Source organism: Bufo gargarizans, chromosome 2, assembly GCF_014858855.1.
Source record: "Bufo gargarizans isolate SCDJY-AF-19 chromosome 2, ASM1485885v1, whole genome shotgun sequence".
NCBI lineage: Eukaryota > Metazoa > Chordata > Amphibia > Anura > Bufonidae > Bufo > Bufo gargarizans.
This window is the reverse complement of record NC_058081.1, coordinates 470,553,472-470,565,227: the sequence shown is the minus strand read 5'-3', so window position 1 is coordinate 470,565,227 and position 11,756 is coordinate 470,553,472. Positions and strand designations below refer to the sequence as shown.

Sequence of the window (11,756 nt, the reverse complement as noted above, 5' to 3'; positions counted from 1 at the left end):
CCGTACAGAGTGATGCACGGCTTATTTGGATCCTGTTATATTGTAATGAAACATTGTTCCTGAAAATATGCTCCATTATTATCAGGCAGAACTGTTGGGACAAAGGCCCATCGTAGATTAGTTTCACAAAAGCAAATAATATTCCTAGTTTTTATTTTATTTTATTATTATTATTCAGGAAATGGCGGTCTATCTAATTTGTGACCTTATCGTGACTTATAATAAAGGCAAAATAAATGTTGTTTTTAATCATTTTGTTGGTTCCAAAATGCTTACATTTTATAAATTCCATCAAAATTAGGAGAAATGAGGAGAAAAAAACTTTTAAAAATAAAACAATTTATGTAGTCAAAATATATCATATCATCTATACTTTTAAATTAAGTATTACAATTATAAAAAGCTTTTGCAAATGGCATAAGCACCCAAAAATATTCTTCATTGCAATTTAATATCTTTTCTTCTAAAAAGCCTTTTTAATTAACAGATTTAATGAAAGCACAGGTAATAATATGTTTCATTTATAACTTCTGTGTGGTTGATAATTAAAAAAAATCCATTACACACCTCTTCATTTACTAGGGAATTTTTTTTATTTTAGTTAATAAATGTATTTTTTTAAGAGCCCTTGTTATTCTTCTCTTACTAATTTGTTTGATGAAAGCCAAAACTTTTCATTAGCATGGAATTTGGAAACCGTGCTTGTTTTCTATTAGTACGTTATTTATCAGGCAAAGGCTTAGGGCCAACGTTAACTCTGGCGATTTGTAAATTCATTTATGCCATTTTTGTCAGAGCAAAAAAATCAACTCACACGTTTTCAATAAAAATGTTCACATCACATGTAATTATTTCAGGAATTCACTCAAAAAGTCATTGTAAGATATTTTGGATTTTAAATCTTTGTCGAAGTAACCAAAAATGTGGAAGAATTCATCCTCGGAAAGGTTGACGCCAATTTTCCGCAGAACCTGAAATAAAAAAAAAACGATCATTGATTACAATAATCAAACATACTCAAGGTACTAAATGGAGTCAGGTATGAAAATCCAGTTGGCTATAGAATTAAATTGTGCCTAAACTAATTTAGGAACACCCTGAAAGTCATTTTTCTAATATACTTTATTTTTATTGATTTTCTAATTTTACCACGAAAGAGGCCTCTGAAGTTCGGGCCTCCTGAAGCGCTATTCAGTGCATTGCCGCAAGCCCTGGAGGAGAGGAGGATGGAAGTTGTAGTGGCTGTGGCAATGACAGTTATTCACACAAATCACAGTGGCAGACCTCACACTGATACCATCCTTGGGCCAGGCAGTGACAGCAGAGTGCACCCTTTCTTCCAACAGAGCACACCCTAATGTTGGGGCTTCAGTCAGATGGTAGTTGGGTTGCCCTTGGTGTTAAGTGTTTTGTAAGGGATCAGACCCCTAATGTTAATAAGGGCCCCAATCAGACATCAGATCAGACCCCCAATGTGAATAAGACCCCCAATCAGACCTCAGATTAGACCCTTAATGTGAATAAGACGTCAGTTCAGACCCCCAATGTAAAAAAGACCCCCATTCAGACTTCAGATTCTTCCCCTAATGTGAATATGACCACCAATCATATCCGCAATATGAATAAGACCACAGATTAGACTCCCACTGTGAAAAAGACCCCCATTCAGACCTCAGATCAGACACCCAATGTGAATATGACTCCCAATCAGACAAAAAAAACTAAATCAACTTACCTCTCCTGCTGTTACAGATGCCGCTACTGCTCTTAAGATCCAGCTCTTTTCCTGATCTTCCTGCTGCACTGTGAGGTCACAGAGCGCGCTAGCGTCCTCATGCTGTGTGCAGGTCACTCCACAGTTTGCGGAGCCCTGCAGGAGTAGACCAGGAAGTGGTGAGTACAGAGCCCACACAGGGAGAGCTGCATTCACCGCCCCTCGGTCCTCCTGTACTAATGAGCACTTCCAAAATGGAAGAGCTCATTAGTATTCGGCCCATAAGATGCACTTGAAAGGGGGGGGGGGGGGGTGCGTCTTATAGGGCAAAAAAAGGTAAGTCTCTCTTTACTAAAGTAAAGAATGGGATTTGTAGTACATCAAACTGTATTAAAGGGGTTGTCCAGGATAAGTCATCAATATCAGATTGGTGGGGGTGTGACACCTGACACCACCACGGATCAGCTGTATGAGGAGACATGCAGATTCTGGACCTTCTAGCCTTTCCTTTTCTCTCTCTGGAGTAATTTAATTTCTTGCTGTAAATGTCTAAGAGATTATGATTCTCTGGGACTCAGGCCTAGTGTTCTAAGGAGTGATCACGTGTACCTACTCTCTTCCACAGCTAGCACACAACACTCTCATATTGAACTAGGGGAGGAGGGGGGAGTCCGTCTCCTAGCATCCTAAAAGGGGCTGAGTCAGGATAGCTAAACCTGACCTGTCCATGCAGAACCAATTATCATAACAACAAACTCCTTTGCACTTACTCTGTTCTGGGGTATTGCAACAGCGCATAGAATATCAGTACCCTGCAGCCATGTATGAGGTATACAGATTCTGATTGGTACACCGTGCTCTGCTGTGTGCTGGCAGGAGCACACCTCACTGCTACTGCCCATACTCTCCGCTGAAACTCTGCCATAGAGCAACAGTGCCGGATACCATGCACCAACGTTCTATGCAGAGTTTTCAGCGGAGAGTGCAGTGAAGACAGACAGGAGGTCTGCACAGCACATCGCTGCTCTTGCCTGTCCTCGCTGTGCTCTGCTAAAACCTCTGCATAGAACATTAGTATCCCTCAATGGCAAAGGGCACAGGCAGAAGCAGCAACGTGTGCCCCTGCCAGGACATCGCTCAATGCAGCACATATTTTACACATCGGAATCCATATACCGCAGCTATGGCTGTAATGTACTGATTATCTATGCCATGGGTGTCAAACATGCGGCCCGCAATGAATATCTTTGCGGCCCTGCAGTGACAGTCTAGTATCTCTGAACATGAGCGCGCTGCTATCGGCGCGCTCATGTTCTCTCAGCAGCACAGGGAGAAGGAAGCTGTCCTCCCTCCCCCTGTGCTGCTGCCGCTGCCACCAATGAGAAGAGAGGGGGGGGGGGAGGGGCGGGCGCACTGCGCCACCAATGAGGAGAGAGGGGCGGAGGAGGGGCGGGCGCACTGAGCCACCAATGATAGGACTATTCCCATTTCCCACACAGAGCGGCGCCCAGCGATGTCTCAGCACTCACCATTAGTCCTGGGAGCCGCTCCGTTCGCCCGTAGTGCCCCATTACTGTCTCCTCTCCTGCTCCACATGCTGCTGATTACTATCGGAGCGATGGGAGGAGACATCAGCTTCACTAGTGGGCGTTCCTTCTCCCTGCGCTGCGATTGGACAGCGCTACAGCCAGGAAGAAGGAACGCCCACTAGTGAAGCTGATGTCTCCTCCCATCGCTCCGATAGTAATCAGCAGCATGTGGAGCAGGAGACAGTAATGGAGCACTGCAGGCGAACGGAGCGGCGCCCAGGACTAATGGTGAGTGCTGAGACATCGCTGGGCGCCGCTCTGTGTGGCCTGATAGTGAAAGTCAGTCTTTAACACAATACAGGAGGCGGGTGCCGGCAGCAGAATCGCATTGCCGGCACCCTGCTGCTGACAGGGAGCTGCGATCAGAGGCAGTTAACCCCTTAGGTGCCGCACCTGAGGGGTTAACTGCTGATCTGCCAGTACCAGCCTCCTGTATAAAGGGGTAATTTATCATTGGTGGTGCAGTGTGCCCTCCCTCCCTCCCCCCCCCATCAAAATCATTGGTGGCACAGTGCGCCAGCCCCTCTCAACCCCCCCAGTATTAAAATCATTGGTGGCAGTGGCCACAGGGACCTCTCCCCTCCCCCTCATTGGTGGTGCAGTGGCAGCTTCTGATCGGAGCCCCAGCTGTGTAAGCCTGGGGCTCCAATCAGTTACCATGGCAGCCAGGACGCTACAGAAGCCCTGGTTGCCATGGTAACATCCCTGATGCTGTGTGCACAAGGCACAGAGCAGCAGGGACAGTGTGAAGTCCTATTCACCCTGATAGAGCTGAATAGGACAAGGGATGAAAGATCCCAGGTTCTCGCCCCTAAGGCTACTTTCACACTTGCGTTTTTTTTTTTTTTGATGCGGCCCACATAAACTTAAATTTAGTTTTTTTGGCCCATGTTAGCCTTTGAGTTTGACATGCTTGATCTATGCGCTGTAGTGAATAGTGCTTCAGAAGGCCCAAACGTCACAGGCCTCTTTCGGTGGCAAAATTAGACATTTAATACACAAGGTAAACCGAAAATATATTTTTAGGACATTTCTAACACTTAAAAAAAAAAAAATTTTTGTTGGATGTTTAGATACACTTTAAGACATCTGTATCAGGGTTTCTGTTTTAAACCACAACAAGGTGCTAGATACGTCGCACAATGGACACCTCCATCACTCTATGGAACCCCTTAACTTATGAGTGTCAAATTGCACCAACTAGTATTTTTTTCCATTAAATTTGACGGCATCTTCATTGCAGATATAAGCATACAGTAATCTTAAGTATTCAGATCCATTTTTTACTACAAGGGAAAGTTTTTTAGTAGGACTATAGTCCCGTATAGTATTCTATTAGTAATATATTGTAATAGAGCCAGGGCCGTCTTTACCAAGGGGCAAAAGGGGCAGCTGCCCTGGGCCCAGTTGCTCCTGGGGGGCCCAAGGCAGCTGCCTCTTGAGCCCTGCTAGCTACTGCCCTGGGTGTCAGGCTGTCGGCTACACAGGCATCATGATCGCACTGTGCTAATGATCTTAATTCTAGGACCTTAATGAGTTTTGCTTTAGGACCTTAATGACATCATTACCATGTGACCAGTAACCTAGCAATTACTGGTCACATGGCTAGGAGGTCATCCCAGGTCCTACAGAAGTTAACTGTGGAGCTTTTTTGTGTAAAGATTACATCAGAAAAAGGTGACAGGGGCTGTTATGTTAATATACTGTAAACTACTGTATAGTGGGGTGCTGTATACTGTGTGGTGGGCTGTATACTGTGTGGTGTGCTGTATACTGTGTGGTGGGCTATATATTGTGTAATGGGCTGTATATAGTGTGGTGGGCTATATATTGTGTAATGGGCTGTATATTGTGTGGTGGCCTGTATACTGTGTGGGGGCCTGTATACTGTGTGGTGGGCTGTATCTGTATACTGTGGGGGGGCCTGTCTAGTGGGGGGAGTGCTATACTGCTGTACTGTATAGTGTGGGGGGCTGTATTGTGTATAGTTTGGGGTGCTGTATACAGTGAGGTGTTGTATACCGTGAGGTGCTGTATACTGTGGGCTACTATACTGCTCTACTATATACTGTGGGGTACTGTATAGTGTGGGGTGCTATACTGCATACTGTGTGGTGCTGTATACTATAGGGTGCTATACTGCATACTGTGTGGTGCTGGGGTGCACTGTAACGCTAGGGTGAGCCGAGCCCTGGTCTCCTTCCTGCAGAGCGGTGCCCACTTCCAGCCTGAGCCCAGCTGCCCAGAGCACTGATCCTGAGCCGCTGGAGTCTTCAGAACTGGAAGTATTTACAGTCATTCACTGGACTCTACCAGATGTGTGGATTTTTTGTGTGTGTTGTGGTGGAGGGCGTGATTGCCTGCTAAGGTGTGGGAAGGCGGGATCCAGGGGGCCCAAGTAAATTTTGTGCCCAGGGTCCAATCAATATTAAAGACGGCCCTGAATAGAGCACAGTGTTCTTTTAACAGTACTATAGTATAGTACAGTATAGTATTCTAGTAGCAGTACAATATACTGCAGCACAATACTCTAGTAGTACTATATTATACTACTAGTAATATAGTACATTATAATATTCTAATAGTAATATAGTATATAGCACAGTATAGTATTCCTCTAGTTATAGAACATAGTATTCTATTACAGTAGTATTATAGTATAACGCTTTATAGTGTTTTAGAGACATTTGGCTCTTACTCCCATCACATGTAGCTCTCCAGCTGTTGACAGCTATAGAAAGTACTGTGCACTAGTGGTACTAGGGACACTGGTACCACTAGTCAGAACACTTCAAAACACTAAGCTAGAGAGCTGCCTCATCCTCCTCTCCTACTTGTCAGGAATTATGATCCTGAACACAGATGATAAGATCTTCAGCTGGATCTCCGTAGGAATGGAGTTCATGAGGAGACATGAAGAACAGAGAAAACAGACTGGACAGTCCATGGTAATATGGGGCTGTGGTAATGGAGACTGCATACAAGTGCTGCAGCTAATTAGCTACACACCCCACCATCCTCTCTGTACTTCATGTCTCCTCATGAGCTTCATTTCTACAGAGATCCAGCTAAAGATCTTATCAGCTTTATTCAGGATCATAATCCCTGACAGGCAGAGAAGAGGCTGAGGCAGCTTTTTAGCTCAGTGTTCTGAAGTAACTTGTCCTCCTGTGTGATTATGACAGGTTTAATGTGTACTAATAGGACAGCGCCCATTTTATTTCTCGCCAAATGATTGGTCCCGAAACAAAACAAGCCATCATAACTAATTATATATTTATAATAAAGTAATATTAAGTATTTTCAGTAATGTTATTTTCCTAGGTCACCCGGCACCCCCGCCAATCAACTGTTTGACAAGGAGGTGGCACTCCATACAAACGCCGCTTCTCCATCTTTAGACTGCGCTTCGTTTCCTGTGAAGCGGCAGAATAATGTAATTACATGTACTCTCTCCATTCACTTGAATGGAGCAAGTACTTGCATTACACTGCACTTCCGAGACGAAGTGCAGCATAATGAACAGGAAGCGGAGCTCGCAAGGGCTCCTGAGAATAGGTCATCAATATATATGGCTGGACATCCCCTTAAACTGCCGGAGAACTGCCCTTTAACTTCAGGGAACAAGCCATATCGCTAGGCCATATATGTAAGAGAAAACTTCACTTTCGCTATTCAGTGGGGTTCGACACCATCTGTCATATTTGCAAGTGTCCCATGGCCTACAGAAGATTGAGGACCACTGGTGTAGACAGCCAAGGGAGGGCTTCATATAAACTAGTGGTTCATGCTCCATATACTTTTTGGATAACTACTGTTAGCACTATACCACAAGTAAATCTGTTTTATATTGCTTTTATATATCCTATTTCTTTCTGTCGGATTTGAAATGATGGCAAATCCCCACGTTCTCTCGCTCAACGGCATTTCTTTTTCTATTGTCCGATTAAACAAAGGGATCCAAAAATTACAAAAAAATAAGAAAACTGATACTCCAGCCATCTGACTGATAAGCTGTGGATCTGTTCCAAAGATCAATAATGTACATGAGGAAAAGGCTAGCCATTTTCAGACTATAAGATGCCTTGGACTATAAGACGCAACTAGGATTTGGAGGAGGAAAATAAGAAAAAAATATTTTTCATCAGACCTCAGAGCAGACCCACAAATCAGACCCCCATTCTTCATCAGACCTCAGATCAGACCTTAAAGGGGTTCTGCACTTTCAATTAACTGATGATCTATCCTCTGGATAGATCATCAGCTTCTGATCGGCGGGGGTCCGACACCCGGGACCCCCGCCGATCAGCTGTTTGAGAAGGCAGCGGCGCGGCCTTCTCACTGTTTACCGCCGGGCTGCCCGCCCACTGACGTCACGACTTGTATCAACTACAGTGGGCGCAGCTAAGCTCTGTTCACTTGAATGGAGCTTAGCCGCGCCCACTGTAGTTGATACAAGTCGTGACGTCAGTGGGCGGGCGGCCCGGCGGTAAACAGTGAGAAGGCCACGGCGCTGCTGGAGCGCCGCTGCCTTCTTAAACAGCTGATCGGCGGGGGTCCCGGGTGTCGGACCCCCACCGATCAGAAGCTGATGATCTATCCAGAGGATAGATCATCAGTTAATTGAAAGTGCAGAACCCCTTTAACAGACCCCAAATCCTCATCTGACCCCCCGAAAAGACCCCCAGGGTTCATCAGTTTCAGATCAGACCCCTTAACCTCCATCAGCCTCAGATCAGACCCCCCAGCCTCAGATCAGCCTCCCATCAGACCTCCCCAGCCTCTATTAGCCTCAGATCAGCCCCCAAGCCTCATATCAGACCCCCCCAGCCTCCATTAACCTCTGATAAGACCCTTCAACCTCCATCCACCTCAGATCAGACCCCCCCAGCCTCAAATCAGCCTCCCATCATAAGTCCCAGCCTCTATTAGCCTCAGATCAGCCACCCATCAGACTCAGCAGCCCCAATCTGCCTCAGATTGGATCCCCCAGCCTCCATCAGGCTCAGATTAGACCCCCAATCAGACCCTATCAGACTCAGATTAGACCCCCAATCAGACCATATTAGCCTCAAATCACACCACACAGCCCCCATTATTGACCGCTTCCATAGTGGAAGCAGTCATTAGCATTCAGACTATGGGGGAAAAAAGTGCATATTATAGTCTGAAAAATACAACACTTTGGCTAAGCTTGATAGTCTTTTCAAGGGAACCTAATGAACATTTGTATAATACCTGTTTAAAATCCTGAATGTTGATATAACCACTCCGTGTCTCATCGTGAGTCTGGAAAGTTCTTCTCACTGCTCTCCAGTTGCTCAGGATCTTCGGCTGGATTCTGAGCATGGCATCTAAAAAATATGGTCCGTATAATCCAGTGCTGACCTAAAGTTTGATAAAATATACGATGAGTCTTAACAAGTATAGCAAAGTTCTACATTATATACGGTATACAAATTGAAGGTCCCTTCAAGAAGGTTTCAAAGGTCTGCATGTTTATTGTTAGATAAAATTCCAAAAAAAGAGAAAAAGCATGCGGATATGCGATCTCTGCTTTTTTCTCTTTTTATTTTATTTTTATTGTTCGATAATATTACAAGAAAGAGAAAAGGCTTTAATGGACACTAATAAATTGAAAGTCTATGTTATCCAGATGTATGGGTATCTATTTACAATTATCCTCATTAACACAATGTCGGTCCGGGACCGTCTGACTGCAGTGTTCATCAATGGGATGACTAACAGAAAATCCAGAAAAATCACTGTCTCCATGAATACCACTTTTTCCTCATATATCTCCAGTTCTGAGTTCCCAAGAAACATTTTGTAAAATTATTCTCAGTGCTGCTGTCAATCCTGCCTGTTTTTAAGGGAAAAAAAGGGCAGGGTTGTTGTAGAGAAGGGCTATTTTTAAGTTTTTGTGATGACAATAAGTCAAAGATGATCAAATACCAAAAATATACTAAAACATGTTGATTTAGAGAACAGGTCTTCTTCATAAACACTGTGTTTGCAGTTTTTAAAGGGGTTGCCTGGTTGAGATTTTTTTCTTAAAAGTGGTCAGAATGGCATATCAAAACAAAAGAGAGAGATACTCACCTCACCAATACCCAGTGGCTCCAGTTCCAATGATTACAGAGTCTTCACTGGTCTCTGCTTCCTGGTCTCTCTTGACAAATGCTCGCTCAGTCAGTCACTGAACTTCCTCAGCCTGTGATTGACTGAGTTGGAATTCCCTGAACGTTGAGAGGGACCAAGATACAGAGACTAGCTGGGATCCAGTAACTGGTGGAATGGGTGCAAAGGGGGGGAAGGGGGAGGGAACGTTTTTGTGAGGTGTGTATCATGTTTTTTATTCTAGGAAAAAAAGAAATCCTCCAGCACGGTTGCCCGCTGATAAAATCCAAGTTTTAGGGTTCATTCACACGATCCGCAATACAACCGGCCAGCGCCCCCATAAAACTGCCTATTTTTGTCCACAATTGCGGACAAGAATAGGACATGTTCTATTTTTTTACGGAGCCGCGGACCAGAAGATCGGCGGTGCGCTCCGGAAATGCGGATGCGGACAGCACACTGTGTGCTGTCCGCATCCATTCCTGCCCCACAGAGAATGAATGGGTCCGCACCCGTTTTGGATAATTGCGGAACAGGTGCGGACAAATTCTATGGACGTGTGAATGGACCCTTATTCGGTATACATTAAAAGTACAGGAGCACAAGCCATAACAGGTTATGACTAAGACTTGATGTGGAAACGCGTCAACCTGTTATGGCTCGTGTTCCCGTACTTTTATTGTATACTGAATAAAACTTGGATTTTAACAGCGGACAACCGTTCTTTTTTTTTTTCCTTCTGCAAGTTTCCTGGTCCCTGAGCTCCGTGCAAGTCTCTTGCTAGCTGCGGGTGAGCTGATAAACTTTTTTGCGTACTAAAATGTTTTTTTATTCTGGTTTTTTTATGCCTTTGTGCCCGTCAAAAAAAAAAACATTAGGCAGACTACCCCTTTTAACAATGGTAGAAAAGTCAATGAGAAAATGTTGTGCATTGTAGATTTCTGGTCTTAGTGTTTTTGAACTAAAAAATGCAGTGAAAAATACTGTGAATGCAGTGTTTGAATCTCGATAAAGTATGATGGAAACTGACCTTACAAAGAATGGACAACAATGAGGTGTCTGATACATACACTGCTTCTATATGAAGTTCTTGGATTGGTAAGGGAATCTAATTCTGTGTAAAGAGCAGATATGGTGTCTTTACTACATACCGGTATGCGTGGCTTCTGCAATTTCATCCTCTGTAGGAGTGCATTTTTTTGAGGTGTCGTTCCAAGTGTCACATTTCGCAGGAAATCGGAATAGGAGACTTTCCCATTGTTTCTTAAATCATATTTCAGTGTTAAGTTCTCAAGTTCCTCCTCAGAAATATCCATGTTAAACTGCCGCAGAACAGCTGCAAAAAGGTATGCTAAGTTATTAACATAAGGTAACATATATCATCACTTACATCACTCACAGACAGAGGAGGCCACAGCAAAATGCAACTGGGGCCATGCCGTGCTTCCTGGAATGAAACGGTCTGGAACGCGTATTTTCAGGACTATATCCAAGGGCTCAATGACTGATTCCCCTCCCCATCATTTGGCTGCCTTTATGGCACATATCCCCTTACCTACAGACTGATTTCTGAAATTAGCTACAAAGGACACAGTAACAGCTACTCTGATTGTTCATGGAGACAGTCACTCAGCTTTCAATAAATATAAGGATAGGTTGTCACAGCCCAATCCTTTCACCACAATGCTAATATCCTCTAAGGTCCTGATATATAACCAAAAAATAATGAAAACCTGGCTATAGTTTCCCCTTAAATATATATCAGTGTAAAATATCAATACCATACCCACCTACACAGACAAAGACAATAATATGGCAGTCACCTGCTACAAGTTTATTAAAGGGGTTGTGCGGGATTGGAACAACATGGCTGTTTTCTTCAAAATATAGCACTACACCTGTCCACAGGCTGTGTCTGGTGTTGCAGCTGAATTTCACTGAAGTGAATGGGGATAAGATATAATACCACATAATACCCGTGTGCGCTGTTTTTGTAAGAAAGCAGACAAGTTTTTCCTAATCCTGCACAACCCCTTTGTGTAAAGCAGGAGTACACAGCCCATGGGTCGCATGTGGTTTGGGGCCCCTGTCCTACTGGACACATACACAGGTGATCGTTTGCTTGTGTGATTGCCAGGTGTCTCAGGGTCAGAACAGAGCTGTAGGGTCTTAGCAGACCCTGATCATCTCTGCCTATGTACAAAGCTCCCACAAGGGGCTGTTTCCCCCTGTAACTGGGGCTCCTTTGGATGCCTAAATTATAGTAGAAAACTGCAACAACAAAAAAGTGTCAATGATAATATTGGTAATAAGTGCTAATAACCAATGAACAC

At 44.2% G+C, this 11,756-nt stretch overlaps 1 protein-coding gene across 2 annotated transcripts in view; it reads right to left on the bottom strand.

Moving 5' to 3' along the window:
• Nucleotides 1-461: 461 nt before the first annotated feature.
• EFCAB6 (EF-hand calcium binding domain 6) overlaps nucleotides 462-11,756 on the bottom strand; it is a 156,135-nt gene continuing 144,840 nt past the window's right edge. For both annotated transcript variants that reach the window (XM_044277843.1, XM_044277844.1), the window contains exons 29-31: nucleotides 10,575-10,759; nucleotides 8,542-8,691; nucleotides 462-971 (exon numbers count right to left, since the gene is read on the bottom strand). In XM_044277843.1, the coding sequence (XP_044133778.1) occupies nucleotides 849-971; nucleotides 8,542-8,691; nucleotides 10,575-10,759 (458 nt within the window). In that variant the 3' untranslated portion in view covers nucleotides 462-848. The remainder of the gene's footprint in view (nucleotides 972-8,541; nucleotides 8,692-10,574; nucleotides 10,760-11,756) is intronic.